Source organism: Pongo abelii, chromosome 8 (genome assembly GCF_028885655.2).
Source record: "Pongo abelii isolate AG06213 chromosome 8, NHGRI_mPonAbe1-v2.0_pri, whole genome shotgun sequence".
Taxonomy (NCBI): domain Eukaryota; kingdom Metazoa; phylum Chordata; class Mammalia; order Primates; family Hominidae; genus Pongo; species Pongo abelii.
In genome coordinates, this window is record NC_071993.2 from 56,187,079 (window position 1) to 56,207,863 (window position 20,785).

The 20,785-nt window shown below is 46.9% G+C and overlaps 1 protein-coding gene across 1 annotated transcript in view; it reads left to right on the plus strand.

Annotated features, from left to right (window-relative positions):
• Nucleotides 1-20,785, plus strand: part of CHAT (choline O-acetyltransferase) — a 52,420-nt gene that overhangs the window by 13,084 nt on the left and 18,551 nt on the right. The window contains 2 exon segments of the mRNA XM_024253753.3: nucleotides 366-543; nucleotides 19,436-19,605. Coding sequence (XP_024109521.3) covers nucleotides 366-543; nucleotides 19,436-19,605 — 348 coding nt within the window.

The following is a 20,785-nucleotide window of genomic DNA, read 5'->3' on the forward strand; positions in this document are numbered from 1 at the left end:
ATGCATTTATAAGTGCAATTGCTTAGTCACAGGTATGCACATTTTTAGTTTTGATAGACACTGCCCTCCAACAGTAGCTGTGCCAATTTATATTCCATTCCCCACAAACATAATGGATTCCGTGAACCATGAAAGCACATTTTCCTTTCGCTAAGTTTAATGTTGCCTTCTTTGATTGGGGGCAGCGTGGAATCCAGCACAGTCAACAGCCTGGCTTGGTCCCTAAACTGAGACTAGAACTACCAAACACCTTGGGAACCTTGGGCCTGAGCATCCCTGTCCCAAGCTCACCTGTGAAGGCTGAGTGAAGGCCTGGTGCCACGGACCACCCAACAAGTGACATATTTGACCTGTTTACCCCACAGTTCTTTGTCTTGGATGTTGTCATTAATTTCCGCCGTCTCAGTGAGGGGGATCTGTTCACTCAGTTGAGAAAGATAGTCAAAATGGCTTCCAACGAGGACGAGCGTTTGCCTCCAATTGGCCTGCTGACGTCTGACGGGAGGAGCGAGTGGGCCGAGGCCAGGACGGTCCTCGTGAAAGGTCAGCCGCAGCGCCCAGCACATCTCCATGCCCATCTCATGCTCGTGCCCATCGGCTTTCTCTCCTCCAGGGTTGGGCCAGGGCCTCATCCCCATCAGCCATAGTGCGGGAGCTCAGGGCCCACAGCATGCCCTGCAGCCAGCCACAGTGCCTTGCCACCGAAGCCCCCTTTTGTGCCCTTGTGTTCCATCTGACAGATCTGGCTTTCTCGGTGGGACTAACTAGTGCTGGAATTGGGGATGTCTGGGAATATTGGGCGGGGCGGGGGAGTTAGCTGGAGGAAGGCTGGCTGCAAGTGAGCAGGTGTGTTTTCCTGGTGGGTGGCACTCACCGATAGTGGCTGGGGGAGTCGCTGAATGGGGGTGTGGGATGGAGCCTGCCTCTGGGAAAGTGGTTCACCGCCTCTTTCATCTGATCTCTTCATCCTGGGACTCTTCATCTTCAAGCTGTCCCTTATCTTGTGGCACTGTTCTGATGAAAGTCTCCAAGCATTCCCATAAGAAAGCCAGGAATATGCTTGAAAATTTTTCAACACCCTTCTGGAAACTACTTTCAAATCCAAAGCTGATCCTATTCCAGGAGCTGATGGAATGCCCTCCTTCCTCGCCCATGTTAGAGATACTGGATGAGAAGCAAGACTTCTGTGAGTCTTTATTTGCCCCTCAGAATTTTACTGGGCCAGGCAATCTATTCAGACTCTCCACATCTGTTACTGAGGGCCCTGGGCTCGGCCCGGGGAGTATGGGAGACAAAGGAGTTGAGGCCTCTACCCAAGAGCAGCCCCGTGATGGGAACGGGAAGAGAGGGCATGGGGAGGAGACTCACATCCAGGTGCATGCAGTGCTGACCCACTTCAGACAGGCGTCAAAAATGTGCTCCAGGACTTCAGAGAGGGGAGGGAGCCCTTCCGAGTGGGATTGTGAAAGGCTCTGTTAGAAGAGGTGGGAATGGAACAAAGCCCCATGCCATGAGTGAGAAAGGCTGGAGGGAAGGATGGTACCCAGGCAGGCAGGCCGACCCGGGGCAAAGCCCGAGGCCCAGCAGGGACACACCCATCTTACCCCCAGGGTGAGGAGGAGAGCAGCTGCCCAGCGAAGGTGGCCTGAGCCGGATGTACTGCGCCTATTTTTTCTAACAGCCACTTGCATTTTCTGGTCTCTCTCTAGAAGGATCTTCCCCCAGATCCAGCTGGCTCCTTGCCGCATGCAGAGCTCAGCCCAGGTGTCCGGCCTCAGGCCCACCTTGGGCATCCTTCCCGCACGCTTTGTCGCTGTGGCCCATTCTCTTACCTTGACTATGTTGCTCACTCTCTGAGGACAACTTTGCATTTGTTTGATAAATGCTGATCATCTGCCTTTCCCCCCACCTCCCACCCACTGCCTATACGGTCAGAAGGACAGGGGCCTTGTCTGTTCGGTTTAACTTCTGAGAAACACAGTCTGGGCCCAGTTACATTTATTAAATAAACGAGTGAAAGGTGATTAAAAATGCCAGGCCCCAGACTTATTCCCTGACTTACCAATTAATTATTCTTTCATCCAATTATTGGACACCTAAATGCTGTCATAAATAGGGGGCTGCAGGAGCCAAAGAGGGGTGTGAGAGCTGACTGCCCTCCCGGACCTAACCTCGTGCTGGAGAATTAATAACTTAGCATTCCGCAGTGAGTTAATTCCTTCGGGAGACCATGGTGTAATCAAATCCCACTCTTCTCCCCTTCAGGGACAGAGACAGGCATCAAAATAATCGCCTCTGCCTCCAGCATAGTTTCCACTTTATTAGCAGGCCAGGCCCAAGACACACCCTTCAGGGCTGGCTGGATTGCCCCAAGGTCTGAGCGCTTGGGCTGCGATCAGAATTGATTTGTTAATGGCACTTGATCTGGCTTTCTGAATGGAAGTGCGGTTTCTGAGGGAAATGCAACAGAAAGGAGGGGACACACGCGCCTCCCCTTGGGTAATCCGATTAATCCAGTTAGTGCCAACTGTGTCATCTACACAACAGGAAACTGATCCTTCACAGATCCCCCCTCCCCAGAGCAGCCCTGCCTATGGAACAGAAACAGAGAGACCATTTACAAAATGATTTCGGTTTCCCAGTGAAAGAGTATGGCAGCTTGGGCCAGAGTTGAGAGTGAAGATGGAGAGACCAGTGAGGTCAAGGCCATTGGAAGCGAGAACAATTCCTGGGCTTTTTATCCGAGCCATGAGTGGATGTTGGTGCCATTTAGTAAGATGGGAAACAGGGTCGGGGAGTGGGTACAGGATGGAGAAATCATTGCTACACATGTTGGGTTCGAGGTGCTCGGGTCATCTGGGTGGAGATGTCAAGCTTGATATATGTGTTTGGAGCCCAAGGGAGAGGTCAGTACAGAGCTATAAATTTGAGGGACATCAGCACATAAATGATCCTTAAAGTCATGGACCTGGGTGAGATAATCTAGAAACAGAAGAACAGGGGGCCTGGAGGTCAGGTAGAGAAAGATGCAAAGGGGATTGAGAAAAAGCAGCCCATGAAGTAAAAGAAAGCCAGAAGAGTCACAAAGATTCAAGACAGAGGGAGCGGCCAGCCACATGGAATGCTGTGGAGAGCTGGAGGAGGAACAGGACACAGGAGACCCGGCTTGGCAACCCTGAAGTTGTCACTGGGCTTACTGAGGGTCAAACTGGAGTAGCAGGAGAACAAATGCTTGCACACTGACAGAAGTGATCCAACAGCAGAAAGAAATTGTCAATGAGGCAGTCAGTGAGTTGAACCAGTGAGTATGGTTGACTTTTTTCAGACATTTTGATACTAAAAGGAGCAGAAAAATGAGGGAGTTGCTAAAAGAAGATGAGAGTCAAGGGAGGTGTTTTTAGGAGAAGAGACAAATGTATGGAAGGAATTTAGTAAAAGAAATTGATGAAGAGATAGGAGATAAATGGAGGGGTGGAATTCTTGCAAAGGCAAAAGGAGATAGAAAATAAGAGACCTTTGGTTGGTACAGGGTGAAGTGGAAAGCTTGGGCCTGAGGCTGCAGAGGTAGGAGCATGCAGAGGCTCCCAACTGGTACCTCCTGGTCTCAGATCACAACCTTGAGGTAAGAGGCAGGGAGTTGGATGTTGAAGATGAAATCGACTGTGTGAAATAGCCTCCTGGAAAGTGGGAAAGAAGACTTGAAAAACTTGATAAGATTTATGGACTGTGTTGAGCTCATATATGAAGGTTCAAAGTGATACATTTTAGGAGAGGCTAATTAACATTGTTATGTTCTTCCCCACCAATGCTCAGCTCCTCAGGTTCAGCCAGAGTTGGTGAGTGTAACTGGTAGGGACGGTGAAGGTGTGGCAGAGAACGGTCATGCTGGAATCTGAGCTGAGTAAGGAAGTGTGTTCAAGTCTGCTCAGCAGGTTCAAGTCTGCTCAGGCAGCCGTAACAAAGTACCACAGACTGGGAGGCTTCAACAACAGACACTTGCTATCTTACAGTTTAGCAGATGGGTTTCTCCTGACACCTCTCTCCTTGGCTTGTGGATGCCACCTTCTCCCTGTGTCTTCATGTGGTCTTGCCTCTGTGCGTATCTGCATCCTAATCTCTTCTTATAAGGTGGCCAGTCATATGGGATTAGGCTTCACCCAAATGGCCTTTTGTAACTTAATTGTCCCTTTAAAGGTCCCGTCTCCAAAGACAGTTACATTCTGAGCTTCTGGGAGTTAGGACTTCAACAGAGGAATTTTGGAACGACGCAATTTGGCCCATAAGAGGAATGAAGTGACAGACAGGGTAAATGACAGATGTTGAGAGCATAGCAGGGCCGAGGGGTTTGGCCGTCTCAGTGACATGAGATGTGTTCAGTGGGTATCAGAAGTTGTGAACTAGAAAGCCAGGAATGTGGTCAGAGTGTGGGATGCTTGAAACTGAGACTTTAGAGGTGGTGGGCTCCTGGTAGAGAGAAGTTCCCAGATATGATATTGGCCATGGGTGCAGGGGTGAGACTGTCAAAGGTGTGGAGATGGAGGAGTTGGGAGAGGAGGATGGAGGCTGGGTGTCCACATGGATGCTCATATTACCATAATGATGATTCCAGTAGCACGGGGGAAGCAGGTGAACTGAGAGCCCAGATATTCATGATGGGGACCTAGGAAGATATTGGCGCAGCACAGAAACATGGGGGATGATGGTGATGGGGGGGTAAAACCTAACAGCTCCAGCTCCAAAGCAAAGTGGGATGAGGGAGGGGGAGTTGTTTAGAAGCAGGAACAAGAAGGAAGCTGTCTACCCCACCTGGCCCTGGGGTGCATGAGTGTGAAGGAAAACAACAGCATGCTTGAGAGGGTGGCAGGAGAGCGGGCACCTCAGGGGAGCAGCCCTTTGGGAATTGCCACACTGCAGTTGAGGCAAAGCTGGGCAGACACCTACAGAAGAGTTTAGCCATGCAGGGGAATGGCCCGTCTGAGACAGGCACAAAGGGCTCCAGAAGGAGGAAAGAAGTGTAAGGACTGCGTGCACGTAGGGGACACATGGCCTGGGGAGTGGGGTGATGGGGGAGCCAGGGAGCCCCAGGGTGGTTGCCTAGCGTGGCTGTTGGGGCTGAGGTGCTTTCTCACCCACAGCAGTATCCTGATTAACTCCATGGAATGGGTTGAGCTATTTTAGGGGAGCATAGCTCCCAACCCTCTCAGCTGAAGCCCTAAGATCTTCCCCCCACTTCCTGGAGCCTGGGTACAGGGACAGTGCTCATGGGCACAGAGTTCAGGCCCGCGCTCGCTGGCAGGAGGCCTTGGCCAAGCTGAGCTCCTCTCAGCGTGGTGGAGGTCTAGACCAAGGAGCCTGAGCTCAGACGAAACACTTCCCCGGATTCTCATGTGGTCACCTGAGGCCTGGGGCAGGGGCTTGTCCACCCCGACCCTCCATTTTATCAACCTCTCTCCTTCAAGACACTGCCCTTGAGCCTCCACCCTGCCCCCAACCAGGATGACTCCCTCCTGTGAGCCCCAGGCTGCTTAGCCTGACCCTCTGCCATGACACTGAGGGCATGAGGGCCACAGGGCTCCAGGGACTGCCAGGGTGGCACAGCCCACGCGCAGGGGAGCAGGGCTGCCTGCCACACCCCTCAGCTCCGGCTCAGACATGGGCTGAGACACGGTGCAGGAGTGTGTGCACTGATATCAACAAAGGCGGCCTGAACATCCACAGGCCACTGCCAGTGTCCTCGGGGGGCCCAAAGCACCAGGATACACAGGCTAAACCAAAGCAGCAATTCAGACAGAGTCCTGAGAGGCTGGGAGGCCACGTCCACAGAGGAACTTGAAGCTAAAGCCAGGTGTGCTGAGGCCAGTGTGACTCAGCCCTGATTGCAGACTGGGGTTGGATGATGACATCAGGATTGTCTAGAGCATTCCTTAACAAAACAAAATAAAACAGATTCCCGGGCCCCAGTAATTTTCCAGAGGGACAGAGTGGGACCAAGGAATCTATTTTTATAGCACTCTGGTGTTTTCATGTGCAGCCCAGGCTGGGACCTGCTTACTCGGATATTAGCAGAACATTCAGGTCCCTCTCTGGCTTGCTCTTTCATGGGCACCTTCTGTCTTTTGTTACACCTGTGAGGTGGGATTTCATTCCCACTGAACTGAGGAAGAGGCTGTGTCTGTCTCCTTTAGGGGTGGCCAGGGGTGAAGCAGGGTCTGACACTGGAAGGGAGCATCTGCCTAGCCAGCCTGATATCTGCAGTGCCAGGGAGGCCAGGTGGGATTCTGAAGACAGGCTTGGGGCCTCAGAGGGAGCCTGCACACCCTATTAGGACCTCCCTCCCCACCGCCTCGAAGCTGTGGCCTTCCTGAACCCAGGAGGAGCCAACCCGTTATCCTGGGCTGGAAATTTAATTAGACATTCAGCCCCGAGTCTGGGAGACTACAGCACTTGTCAATTTGTAGGAAAAGAATGGCCAGCTTGGAGAGCCCCCCAGCCCTCTGGCTTTCCTGGGTGCTGCCATGAAGAGCCTGTGACCAGACCTCAGAGGCAGATGCTTTTCGTTTACACAGTCCCGTAAATATTTATCCCCGACAGTCAATTAGAGCTGAGCCACTGCTTGCAAGGAGGGAACTGACAGAAGGCGGCTACAGCTGCAGAAGGCCATGGTCATGGTTTACAAGAACCACTCAGGATGGGGGCATTTTGCTATTTACGTATTGTCATCCAGAGCTAGGCATGTCTGCTGATTTTAAAACCAATTACACATTAGCACTAACAGCCTCTCTGATTTAATTGGCCCAGAAATACCTCTCGAGCTCTCAAGACTGAATGTGATTTTCTTGCTCTGGGAAGGGGCTGGGCCAATTCCTCCCTCCTTCAGTAGGAGAATGAAGGCCTTTAGGGACAAGAACATCCAGGCAGGAAAGGCAAGTGGTCCAGGGCAAGAGGCCTGCACTTGACCTACCATGGCTGCTGTCTCCTGGGGCCTGGGCTTCCTAGTCTATATGAAGATAGCAGTCTGCCCTGTGGGCAGGACCAAGGGGATGGGCAGTAAAGCAGATGGCCTGGCGCCTGGCACACAGAGGGTGTTGGCTAAATGGTAGCTCTTATTAGATTTGGGGATCACCCTGGGGATGCTTTGCCCAATGCCCACAACCCCTCTGGAAAAATCTGGTGAACTTGAACATGAGTATTGTCCTTGTGGTCAGAGGCAGGGGCCCGTGGGCCCTCAGGCTGCTTTGCTCTTTGCGTGGAATCCTAATCCCTATGAACTCTGCGGTGCATTTTGCTTTCCCTGGGCCCTCCATGTACCACTCTCTCTGTGTGCACATACACTGGGCTCCTCTCTTTACCTTCTCCCTGGTTACCATCTCTCTGGCCCTCGTTTTCCATTTTATGTGCAGCACAGTAATGTTTGGGGTACAAGATAGCTAGGAGGTGTTTTTGTTTTGTTTTGTTTTTGTTTTTGTTTTTGTTTTTGTATCTCCTGCCTTTCTCCCCCACCATCCTTTCCCCCAGTTCTGGAAGCCTGACAGCTCTTTATATCCTCTGCCTTTGTGGGAAGAGTGGTTAGAACCCAGAAGAAAGAGCACTTCTTGGTTCTTAAGTTCTTTTTTTAAATTAAATTGTACTTATTTGGGGATAACTGTAGATTAACATCCAGTTGTAAGAAGTAATACACAGATCTCATACGTACACATCTTCCCCCAATGGTAGCATTTTCCAAAACTATAGTACAATATCACAACCAGGATACTGACATTGATACAGTCAAGATACGGAACATTCCATCACCACCAGGATCCCTCATGCTGCCCTTTTATAACCACACCCACCTCACCGCCTTCTTAACTCCTGGGCAACCACAAATCTGTTCTCTATTTCGATAACTTTATTGCTTCAGGAATATTATATAAATGAAATCACATAGCATGTGTGATGCAGGGACTGGCTTTTTTCAAACAGCATAATTCTCTGGATGGAGATTTATCCAAATTGTTGCATGTATCAACAGTTCTTTCCTTTTTATTGCTGAGTGATATTCCATGGTGCTAGGTATCAGTTTCTTTCATCATTTACCCATCAAAGGACATCCGGGTTGTTTCCAGTTTTGAGCTATTAAAAATAAAGCTACTGTGAACATTTGTGTACAGGTTTTTGTGTGAACCTATGTTTTCACTTACTGGAAGAAAATGCCCAGGAATGAAATTTCTAGGTCACACCATATTTGTATGTTTAGTTTTTCAAGAAACTGCTAAAATGTTTTCCAGAGTGATTGTACCATTTTACATTCCTGTCAGCAATATGTGTATAATCCAGTTTCTCGCATCTTCGCCAGCATTTGGTGTTGTTACTATTTTTTATTTTAACCATTTTGATAGGTGTGAAGACAATGTAATCCACCACATTAACAGACTAAAGAAAAAAATAACATGATTATATTAATCAATACAGTAAAAGCATTTGGCAAAATTCAACATCCATTCATGATAAAATCTCTTAGAGAACTAGGACCAGAAAGGAACTTGCTCGACCTGATACGGAACATCTACAAAAAGCTTATAGCTAACATCTTATTTAAAGGTGAAAGACTGAATGCTTTCCCCCTAAGATAAGGAATAAGAGGATATCTACCCTTACCACTTTGTTTAACACAGTATTGGAGTTCTGGCCAGCGCATTAAGGCAAGAAAAGGGAATAAAAGGGATACAAATCAGAAAGAAAAAAATTAAATGATCCCTATTTTCATGACATGATTATGTATGTAGAAAATAGTAGCAAATCTACAACTCCAAAAACTCCTAGAATAAATGAATTCAGCAAGGTTGCAGTATAAAAGATTAACGTACAAAACTCAATTATAGTCTTTCACCTTTAAATATGATGTCAGCTATAAGCTTTTTGTACATGTTCTTTATCAAGTCAAGGAAGTTCCCTTCTGGTACTAGTTCAATACGAGATTTTATCATGAATGGATGTTCAATTTTGTAAAATGTTTTTACTGTATCAATTAATATAATCATGTTATTTTTTTCTTTAGTCTGTTAATGTGGTGGATTACATTGATTGATTTTCAAATATTGAACCAGCCTTGCATCCCTGAAATGAGCCCCGGTTGGTCATGGTGTATAATTCTTTTCATATATTGCTTAATTCTACCTGCTAATATGTAGTTCAGTATTTTTTCCATCTATATTTGTGAGGGCCACTGGTCTACAGTTGGATTGGTTTTTTGTTTGTTGTATTGTATTTGTCTTCTTTTGATATCAGGATACCAGGTTCGTAAAATAAATTGGGAAATGTTCCCTCCTCTTACATTTTCTGAAAGAGATTGTATAAATGTGGTATCAATTCTTCCTTAAATGTTTGGTACAATTTGTCAGTGAAATTATTTGGGCCTGAAGATTTCTTTTCGGGGAGTTTTAGTGTTGCTAATTCAATATCCTCAACTCATTTATGCCTAGTGTTCCATTATTAGAACACTAAGCTTGTGAGAGTTATTTATGTCCTACTGCTTAAGGTCATCACCAAGGTCTGATTTTTCACAAAAAAAATTTGCAACCTCCAGCATAAACGGGTTAATAATTATAGGGCTATTCAAATAATCGTAATATTCAATGCATTTTGGTAGTTTATACTTTTCAAGGGATTGGTTCATTTCATGTAAGTTGTCAGATTTATGTGTATAGAATTGTTCATAGTATCCTCTTATTATACTTTTGATGTCTGCAGGGTCTGTAGTGATATCCTGTTTCACTCCTGATATTGGTGGTTGTGTCTTTCTCTCTCTCTCTTTTTTTGTCAGTCTCTCTATAAATTTGATTGATCTTTTAAAATAACTACCTTTCTTTTTGTTGATTTTTTTTCCTGTTTTCAACTGTATTGATTTCTGCTCTTTATTATTTCCTTCATCTTGCTTGCTTTGGGTTTTTTTCTGCTCTTCTTTTTCTAGGTTCTTCAGGTAAGAAATTATTGATTTGAGACTTTTCTAATGTAAGCATTTAATGCTATAAATTTCCCTCTCATCAATACTTTAGCTGTATCTCACAAATTTTCATATGGTGTATTTTAGTTTTCATTCATTTCAGTGTATTTTTTAAATTTCCCTTAAAACTCTGATATGGTTTGTCTCTAAGTCTCCACCCAAATCTCATCTCAAATTGTAGTCCCCACATGTCAAGGGAGGGACCCAGTGAGGGGTGATTGGATCATAGCAGCGGTTTCCCCCATGCTGTTCTCATGACAGTCAGTGAGTTCCCAGGAGATCTGATGGTTTAAAAGTGCTTGGCAGTTCCCCCCTTGTTCTCTGTGTCACCTGCTGCCATGGGAAGAAGGTCCTTGCTTCCCCTTCTCATTCTGCCATGATTGTAAATTTCCTGATGCCTCCCCAGCCACGTGAAACTGTGAGTAAATCAAACCTTTTTATTCATAAATTACCCAGTCTTAGGCAGTTCTTTATAGCAGTGTGAAAACAGACTAATACAGACTCCCTCTTTGACCCATTAATTGTTTAGAAGTATGTTGTTTAGTTTGGAACTTTTTATGTTATTTTTCTGTTACTGATTTCTACTTTGATTCCACTGTGGTCAGATAACACATTTTGAATGACTTTAATTCTTTTCAATTTGTTGAGTGTTGTTTTATGGCCCTGGGTATAGTCTGTCTTGGCATATGTTCCATGGGTATTTGAAGAGAATGATTGATGATATTGTTGATTTCTTCTACATCCTTGCTAAATTTCTGTCTAGTCATTCTAACAACTGTTGAGAGCGCAGTCTCCAAGTACAATTGTGGATTTGGCTATTTCTCCTTTCAGTTCTGTCAGAGTTTGTTTATATAGTATGCTTGGTACAGATGCATTTAGGGTTGCCATGTCTTCTTGGAGCATTTATCCTTCACTTTTATATAATGCGCTTCTATGTCTCTGGTAAATTTTCTTTGCTCTAAAGTGTACTTTACCTGACATTAAGATAGCCATTTCTGCTTTCTTTTGATTAATGTTTGCATGCTATATATTTTTCCTTCCTTTTACTTATAACCAAACTATATCATTATATTTGATGTGCACTTCTTGTAGACAGCATACAGCTGGGTAATGTTTTGTAATATATTCCATCAATCTCTGTCTTCCAATTGGTGTATTTAGAACATTTACTCTTTACATAATTATCGATGTGTTAGGGCTTAACTCTGATATTTTAGTTTTTATTTTCTGTTTTTCAATTATTGTTCTCTTTTTCTTGCCTTCGTGCGGGTTACCTGAACATTTTTTAGAATTCAATTTTGATTTACCTGTAACTTTTTTAGTATTATCTGTTTGTATAGCTTTTTCTAACAGTTTCTGTAGGTATTACCTTGTATATACATAACTTATCACAGTTTATTAGTGTTGAAATGTTACCAGTTCTAGTGAAGTGTAGAAAGCTTACCACCTTTTATTCTCCTTTGTTTATAATACACTTGTCTTAAATATTATCTCTATATACATTTAGAACCACATTAGGCAATTTTATGATTTTTGCTTCAACATTGAAACATAGTTTAGAAGACTTGAAAGGAGAATGAAAATGAATTTATTTACTCAGATATTTACCCTTTCTATTGTTGTTTCTTTCTTCTTGATGTTCCAATGTTTCTCTTTTTACCATTTCCTTTCTTTTAAAAAAGAACTTTCTTAGGGACCAGCTGCAGTGGCTCACGCCTGTAATCCCAGCACTTTGGGAGGCTGAGGCAGGTGGATCATGAGGTCAGGAATTCAAGACCAGCCTGGCCAAGTAGAGACAAACCCTGTCTCTACTAATAATACAAAAATTAGCCTGGCATGGTGGCAGGCGCCTGTAATCCCAGCTACTCAGGAGGCTGAGGCAGAGAATTGCTTGAACCCGGGAGGTGGAGGTTGCAGTGAGCCGAGATTGGGCCACTGCACTCTCCAGCTTTGGTGACAGAGCGAGACTCCATCTCAAAAAAACAAAAACAAAAACAAACAAAAAAACACTTTATTTAGCCATTCTTTCAGGATATGTCTGCTTGGCATAAATTCTCTTAGTTTTCCTCATATGAAAAGGTTTTGATTTCCCCTTCTTCATTTCTGAAAGATATTTTTTCTTGATATAGAATTCTGGATTAATCTTTTTTTTTCAGCACTTACAAAATATTATGGCAATTCCTTCTGGTCTTCATGGTTTCTGATAAGAAAAAAAAATCTGCTGTTGTCCTAGTTGCTTTTCTCCTATAGAATATATATATATATGTGTGTGTATATATATTATATATAATGTATATATAATATATATGTGTATATATATAATACATATGTGTATATATAATATATATGTATATATATTATATATGTGTATATATATTATATGTGTATCTATATATTATATATGTATATATACATAATATATACATATATTATATATATACATATATAGTGTAAATATATTTTATATATACACATATATATGTGTGTGTATATATATATACACACACACACCCATATATGGGTGTGTGTGTCTATGTATAGATACATGTGTATATATGTATATCATTTCTCTCTTGCTGCTTTCAAGATTTTTCCTTTGTCTTTAGTTTTCGAAAGTTTGACTATGATATGTTTTGGTGTATACTTCTTTGAATTTATCATGTTTGGAGTTAACTTATCTTCCTGAATCTTTAGATTGTGTCCTTTGCCAAATTTGGGGATGTGTTAGCCATTATTTCTCTGAGTCGTTTCTGCTCTGCCCTCTTTCTCCTCTCCTGGGAATTTGGTGACATAAACATCACCTTTTGTCTCAAAGGTGCCTTAGACTCTGTTCCTTTTCCCCCAGTCTAATCAGTGTTTTTCCATCTTCAAGTTCACTGATTCTTTTCTCTCCTCCCTAGGTTCTGCTGTTGAGTCCATCCACTGAGCTTTTTATATTGGTTATTCTATTATTCGGTCCTAATATTTCTATTTGGTTCTTCTTATATCTTTTATTTTCTTGCTGAGAATTTGTTTCTTTGTGGAGACTTTTTTTTTTTTTTTCATTTGTTTCAAATATGTTAAAATTGCTTGTTGAGGCTTTTTTATGATTACTGCTTTTTATTTATTTCATTTCTATTTTATTTATTTATTTATTTGAGACAGAGTCTCACTCTGTTGCCTAGGCTGGAGTACAGTGGTGTGATCTCGGCTCAATGCAGCCTCCGCCTCCCGTCTTCAATCTGAGATTTTCCTAGTTCTTGGTAGAATGAGTGATTTTCTGTTGAAACTTGGATATATTGTGTTATGAGACTTGGGATCTTATTTAAGCTTGTTTTAACTGGCTTCCTCTGACACTGGTCCAGCAAGAGAATGGGGGAGGTTATAACGAGATGGAGGTGGAAGCACAGGCTCTTCACTGGGTCTCTGTTGACACCCTTGGGGGAGGGGACTCCTTATTACTGCAGGGTTGGGGGGTGGAAGTTCAAGCTCCCTACATGGTCTCTATTAATGCTGTGTGGGGAAAAGGATGGAGGGCTGGTTATTGCTCAATGGAGATGGAAGTCCCAGCTTCCATCTGAGACCGTGCCTTCTCTGATACCCCCAGAAGCTGAGATGCCTCATTACTGACTGGTGATGGTAGACATCTGGGCTCTCCACTTGGCCTTTGCTGGTGAGGGTGCTAGGGGAGGGAGGGATGACACAGTTTTTCTCTGTGGTGTTTGGCTGAAGTAGAACGGTTATTACCTAAAAGTTTTATGTCTTGCTATTCTGATCCTTTGACTAGAGAGAGCAGGCTTTTGTTGATTGTTTTGTTTGTTTGCTTGTTTGTTTTTAACTATACCCACTTGTGTTTTTACATTGCTGGGTTCTTCAACTGCAAATTGGATATTTTAGGTAAAAAACAAAACAAAACAAAAAAACCCCACAGTGTATTAGTTTGTAGAGCTGGCATAACAATACCACAGAGGGGTGGCTTAAACAACAGACATTTATTTCTCACAGTTTTGGAGGCTGGAAGTCCAAGATGAAGGTGTCACAAGGTAGGCATCTACAAGCCACCTTCTCACTGTGTCCTCACATGGGCTTCTCTCTGTGCACACATGCTTGGTATCTCTTCCTCTTCTTATGAGGACACCAGTTCTATTGGATTAAGACCTTATTTAACTTTAATTATATCTGCAAAGGCCCGCCCTCCAAATAGAGTCACACTGAGAGCTGAAGCTTCAACGTATGACTTTTCAGGCGACACAATTCAGTCCATAATACCCAGCGAATCTGCTGCTATGATGTTCCTTGGGTCCTGAGGTCCCTGGCTGGTCTGCCTTCCTCTCTCCATCTTTCAGAGTCTTCTTACTTTTGTTTTGAATAAAATGTCCAAGTTTTTAGCGAGAGGAATGGGGAAAAGTATATGTTTCTGGAATCGGAAGATCCTCTATCCAGAGCTCTTTAAAGGTGCCTGATGTAACTCAAGTCAAAGCAGTTCTGTTTTGCAAGAGTGAGAAATACTTTTGTTTGAATTCTCATAGTCTCTGAGGACTGACAGCATAAAGATCACCCCCTAGGCCAGAGAGTCGAGAAGAATATGAGATGTGCGATGGCAGATTTACCTCCCAAAAGAAAAAAGTACTCCTTCATCTGGGGAGGAAAGATGCTCGGATAGGATTGGGAAAGGTTAAGAAGGTCTAAGCCCCTGAGAAACAGCCCAGTTCAGCCATCTCCTGGACCGTGAGAAGGGGGATGGGCATGGCATAGAAATGTGACTTGTGCTAACTTCACAGGGAATAGATCCGAGCAAGCAAAGGCAAGTGTCCCAAAGAGGGTGGTATATGTCCGGGGGTATTTGTGCACTACTGTGCACATTAAAGAACATCTCCTGAGTCTTGCAGCCCTGCACAGAGAGAGGTACCAGGTGCTATTTTGTCTGTACTCACCAGAGTCTCAGCCTGTAAGCTTCCAACCTCTAATGCCAGCCTCAGGGCTCCCCGAGGCCTCCTGGCCTCTGGAATTTCCACACTACCAAAGCTGCCAGCTCCCTCCTGGGGTGTGGGCGTCAGAGCAGGTTCCTCCTATTACTCAATCCCCACCTCTCACTATTAAGCAGGGCTCCTTGAGGAAGATTGATTCGCCACTTTAAAGGAGCCTCGATGTGCTCAATGAGGATGCCACAAGACAAACGGCTCCTGCCATGTGCCTTCAGCCCGCTGTCCCCTGTTTCCATTACATTTGGGCCGCAGTCATGGTGGATGAGCTTGGGTGTAGTGTTCATTTTCTGCCTTACACAATAAACTTGTCAGCATTTGACTGATCAGCTACTTATATGCAGGGAGTTCATTTGCAAGGCCACCTGGCTCCCCGCTCTGTTGTCCTGCTCCCATTTTACCCTGTCTAATGAGCCAGGACCTGGTTCCTGTTGGGCAGCGCTGGGCTCCTGGGCCCTGCAGAGCCTGCATGTGATGGCAAGGCCTCAGTGCCTCCTCACAATCCGTCTCCCCTGCCTGGAGGTGACGAGGGCAGTGATGCCCAGGGAGCCATTCTTTCCCGCTGCCAGCCTTGCATTGCCCAGTTGAAAAGGAGTGTGCCAGGCCTCCACTCTCCTGCCTCGAGCCTGCATCAAGGCCTGCTCCCAGCCTCCTGACTGAGCACAGGCATGCTGTGGGCTGCCTCAGGAGCTGCAGTCTGCTCACTCCACACTGGCTTTGGGGCTGTTTTTAAGGAGCCCTTGGTGAAGGCAGCTACCAAGCCAGGGCTCTCAGAGTTCACCCTGAGGTATGGCCAACAGGAATGAGGTGTACAGCATTCAAGCTGCCCATGGCCCCGGCTTGGCTGGCCTTCAGACCCATGCCCTTCTCAAGCTGCCAGGTATCCTAGACTCTGCTCTGACCACACTGAGCTCTTCCATGATATTTCAGTACTCCCTGTTGTTGCTGGCTGAAGTCACATGACTGAGCTGGGCATTCATAGCCCTTGTTGATGAACCTTAGCACTGGGGTTGGATGCCTGAGATCAAACCCAGCACCCTCCACTTAGTGGATGATTATTATCATCCTTGTTTACAAGAGAAACCTTGTAAATGGCCTAAGGTCAAGATATTTGGTTTCTCTGCTCCTGATCTATAAATGAGGCACGACAATGATACCTATCTTATATGCATCAACATGCATGTTTAGATTGATACTTGGCACATAGTAGGTGCTCAACAAAGGTTAGCTAATAGCATCACATCATTATGTTCTTCCAGCCCCACCTAAATCCTGCATGCCCTCACCCATAAGCTGGAGGTCAAGCCAATCACCACAAGTTCTGCTTACAAGCCTGGGGATCTGTTCTCTGGCCATCCAAACCACTGTCCCACCCCCCACCCACCACCCTGCACTATTATACACCTACTGGCATGCCTCTCCCTTCTTCTTTGCTGATCTGAACCTGACCCAGACCTGACCAAGGCCTCCCCAGGGCTCTGAAGGCACTGGCTAGCCTAAGAGCCTGCAGGGACCACTAGCACAGCACATAGTGCAGGGCTGAGCACTATGGCCATCTGCAGGGATGCCTAAGGAGGGGAGAAGGGCAGAGCAGGGAGCCTTGCAGGAGGGAAGAAGCCCTACCTTGTCCCAGCCTCACCCTACCCCCACTCCCCAATCAACTCATGAAGCTCAAAGCCTCAAAAGTAGTTGGGTTTTGCCCTTCATAAGGACATGGCCTTTCCCTTTCCCATTAGCCAGCTGGGCACCTCCAGGCCCCCTGTCTGAACTGGGTCCACAGATCCCAGCCCTACTTTGCCCAGGCCAAGGGAAGCACACTAAAGTCCATTACCCAGCATGAACTGTGCTTGCCTTGTTCAGGAGGCCCAGGCCCCACCCTCAGTGAGTGCTGATATGGGGGAGGGGACCAGACCAGGGGTCCAGGGGCTGCAAGTGCTGACTGTCCAAAGCACGGTGGTCTGGGAATGGCAGTGGGGTCATGTGCTGTGCAGCAGGGGTTGGGGGCACCTCTGGGCTCAGGTGCTGTGCGAGGCTGGCCTGACAAGAGTGCAATTCCACATCTACACTGAGCAAGCTGTGGAGGCCATATGCTCTGGGTGTTAGGAGTCCTCCAGGGCAGGGCTGGCACTGCCAGAGGATGAGGGAGCTCAGGGAGGGCTTTCATAGACAGAGGAGGAGAAGGGCCTTGTCCTGGGCACAGCCTGCATGATGATGAGGAGATGGGATGTCCACAGGATCAAGGAGGGGCAGGAGGTTGTCTGTGAGGTCCACGCAGGGATCTACGGTGGGAAGGAGGTGGCCATGGAGCCCGCGGTGCCATGTTTAGAAATTTGGATTCTCCCTTGTGGGCAGTAGAAGCTGTTTCAGGTTCTAAGAGGGTAATGTGGTGACTAAACCCGCTTAAGGAGCTTACAGGAAGGGGAGTTTCCCCAGGGCCTGGGCTGGATCTCATTTATGCTTAGATCCTCAGGGCATGGCCAGATCCTTGATGCTGATCAGACTGAGGCAGGGAAGCCCAAGAGGCCATGCAGAGAGTGAGGAGTCATCCTGCCCTCATAGGGACCAGGAGAGGTTCTGAAAGCACAGGGCTCCCAAAGCCTCATCCTCAACAGGAGGGAAGAGAGGATGTCCCAAGGCTAGGCTGGCTTCCCAGAGTAGAAGGTCTGCTGTGGGAGACATCGCCTTCCCCAGGATTTGCAAAAAGTGAGAGAAAGGGGATGCATCGGAACTGGAGACTCCTTTCAGGCAAGGGCATCTGTGGACACTCCTTGTGAACTTGGAGAATTCACCTAGGCAGAGCGAAGACCAGTGCATTTAGCATCTGTGTACACAGCAGGCATTGAGAAGACTTAGGGGATGATGGTCTTAAAGATTTACTGACCACCCTGGGAAGGGGAGCTGTCCACATGCCCAAGGAAGGCAAAACGCAGGCAAGAGCTCCCACCATCATATCTGTGATCCAGGCAGCAGGATGGAGGAAGGTGGGAAGCAGGACAAAGAGCACATGCTAGTTATCTTTGAGGAGGTTCCCCGGAAGCTGTGGTGCAGTTTCTTGAGATCTTGCTCATAGAATTTAGACACCTGGTTACCCCTAGCTGTAAGGGAGGCTGAGAAGTATAGCTCTAGTTGGTTATCCATGTACTAAGCTAAAAACCAGGGATTCTACGAGCAAGGAAAGAAAGGACATGTGGTGTGCAACTAGGAGTCTCTACCATGTAATGCACCGTTGCCTGCAAATGCCACGCACCCATCTTCCCACACACAGAGCACTCTCACCCCTGCCCTGGGTGCCTCATCCTTTCCCAGCATCCAGCCCCAAGGTCAGGCTCTCCTGGTGATATGCAGCCCTCACCATTAGGTCTTGAAGTGACTCCTTGGAATTTTAAACCAAAATGTTAAACTTTGGGTGGACTTTTTAACTTTTGGTGAACTTTAAACCAAGAGGCAGGCTGTGTACTCACACACCCAGTACCGAGCAGTGGAGAGAACATCGTCAGCACAATAGACTCCTGTTTGGAAGAAATGGGAACACGCAGCGGGAGCAGGCCTGGCCCCCAACAGGTCCTGCCAGGTGGGCTTGGTGAACCTCCCTGTGCCCCGTGGAGGAAGCTGCCAGGGAGGGCAGCTTCTGGTGCTCTCTGGGAGGAACGCATGTGTCCTTGGTGAAGTCACGTCCTCTGTGCCTGACTCCCACTCCTGAAGAGCCATCTTTGTCTCTTCCAGTGCCCCTGGGGAGAGGGATTCCCTTTTGAGACCTGCTTACTGTAGGAGAATGTCTAGAGGAGCCTGGGAATTGGTAGAGGCTAACACAAAAGCCAGCTGTGGGCCAGGCTTGGAGCTCCTTTGGATCCATGAGTCCAAAACTGCCCCTACGAGCTCATCCAGATGTGGGTTCAAGGCAGCCTGGCCCTTCTGCCTGCAGCTCTGCCTCTGAATCAACAGCTTGGGGGCAGGGAGGTGAGCAATACACTTCCTTCAGGTTTTAATGTGAAATTGCCTAATTTTGAAATTGCAACAACAATTTTGAAATTGCAGTTTAGATGTCTGAAAGTCATAGTTCAGCACAAACAAGCATGCCTACACACAGATGTGGCTCACAGGAGCCCGAGTGGAGGGTGCTGTTGGGTGGGGGATTAAGGGCCCCTCCACTGATGTGGGCTGACCTGAGAGTCTAAGCATCCCGCATCATCTTGGCATGCATGACCAATAGCCCACACATCTGGAGGAGAGCTGGTCGCAGCTGGAGAGCAGGGCTCCTGCAGGGACCGTGCGAAAGAGCTGGGATCCTGGGGTAGGACAGAGGCTCAGGACACTCTGGCTGACTTCACTGCCCACCCACAGTGGGGCAAGGTGGGGAGTCAGGGCTGGCTCAAGACCTGGGTCTTGGTGTGATCCTAGAAGACAGGGCTGCCCTGCCCTGTGTGGGGCTCCGAGGAGGGAAGACTGGCCTGGAGCGGGACAGGTGCTAGGGCCGTGCCTGCCTCCCCTGCAGACTCCACCAACCGGGACTCGCTGGACATGATTGAGCGCTGCATCTGCCTTGTGTGCCTGGACGCGCCAGGAGGCGTGGAGCTCAGCGACACCCACAGGGCACTCCAGCTCCTTCACGGCGGAGGCTACAGCAAGAACGGGGCCAATCGCTGGTACGACAAGTCCCTGCAGGTAAGCTGTCCAGGTGTCCCTGCAAGAGCACAGCCATGCCCCCAGCGAGAGAGTGAGCAGGCAAGCGGGCACAGCCTGGTGCCCAGGCCCGCACATGCTTGCGTCTGGCAGGTGCACTCACTGGTTTCTGCTGCCTAGGAGGCTGGGTCTGAGGGGTCAGGAGAGCTGGAGGGGTCTGAGATGTGCTGTTGATGTCAATCTCTGGACCAGCCAGAACTCTTCTCAGGAGCCAGCGGCTGAACCCAACTCAAACTCCTTAACCTTCCTGCAGCCTGTGCCAGGAAGGTCTGGGCCAGACCTGGGGCCCATTTCCTATCACCCATCACACCTGTGAGGTGGGGGTGTGCCAGGAGTAGGAGAGTACAACAGCCCCACTGAACAAATCCTTAATGCATTCTGAAATAATAATTTCTGATGCCCAGAGCTGTCAGCTTTTTGGATGTCCACCCCCGTGGCCTGGCGATTTCAACATACCTCCCTCAATCCCTAAGAAGTAGAACAGCCCAGCATCTCCATGGAAGAAAGACTGTAAGATGAGATAAAATAATTCATATATGTTCATTTACATGACATCAGCCTAGAAGCAAGAAATTTACTTTGGCCTGGAGAAAAATACTCATGCAGATGGGATGAAGTCAAGGTCAAACCATTCATTCCCATTCTGCCATCCTCCTTTTATTCCCCCAACATGCCAATCCTGAACCTAATCTTGTTTATTTTAAAGTCACTACACTTTTATATTATATGCCATATAGTATAAAACAGCAGGCAAAAACAAAACATCTCTCTACTTTGGGTTAGCAAAGCTCACATTGATAAGCATATCTAGACAACACCTCGTTTTCCTTTCTCTCTGTCCCTACATTCTGCAGGTTTTCCTTTTTATTGGTTTGCATATTGATTCCGTTATTTCTGATGTGCTCTCCAGCTGCTGGGCCAGCAGTTTTAGCCTCCACGGTGGTGCTAATAGCTTATCATCTTTCATGGAGCAGCTGTGGGGGTGAACCGATATAATACATGCACAGAATCTGGAACTCAGCCTTGGTAGCAGTTTTTAAAAGACCCCGCTTTCCTTCCTTCCTTTTAGTGACAGGCACAGATAAGTACTAACGTGGGGGTGGGTGCAGCCCTCTCCACCACCTCTCATGGGTTAGTCTATGCTGACCTCCAGGTTCTTTTC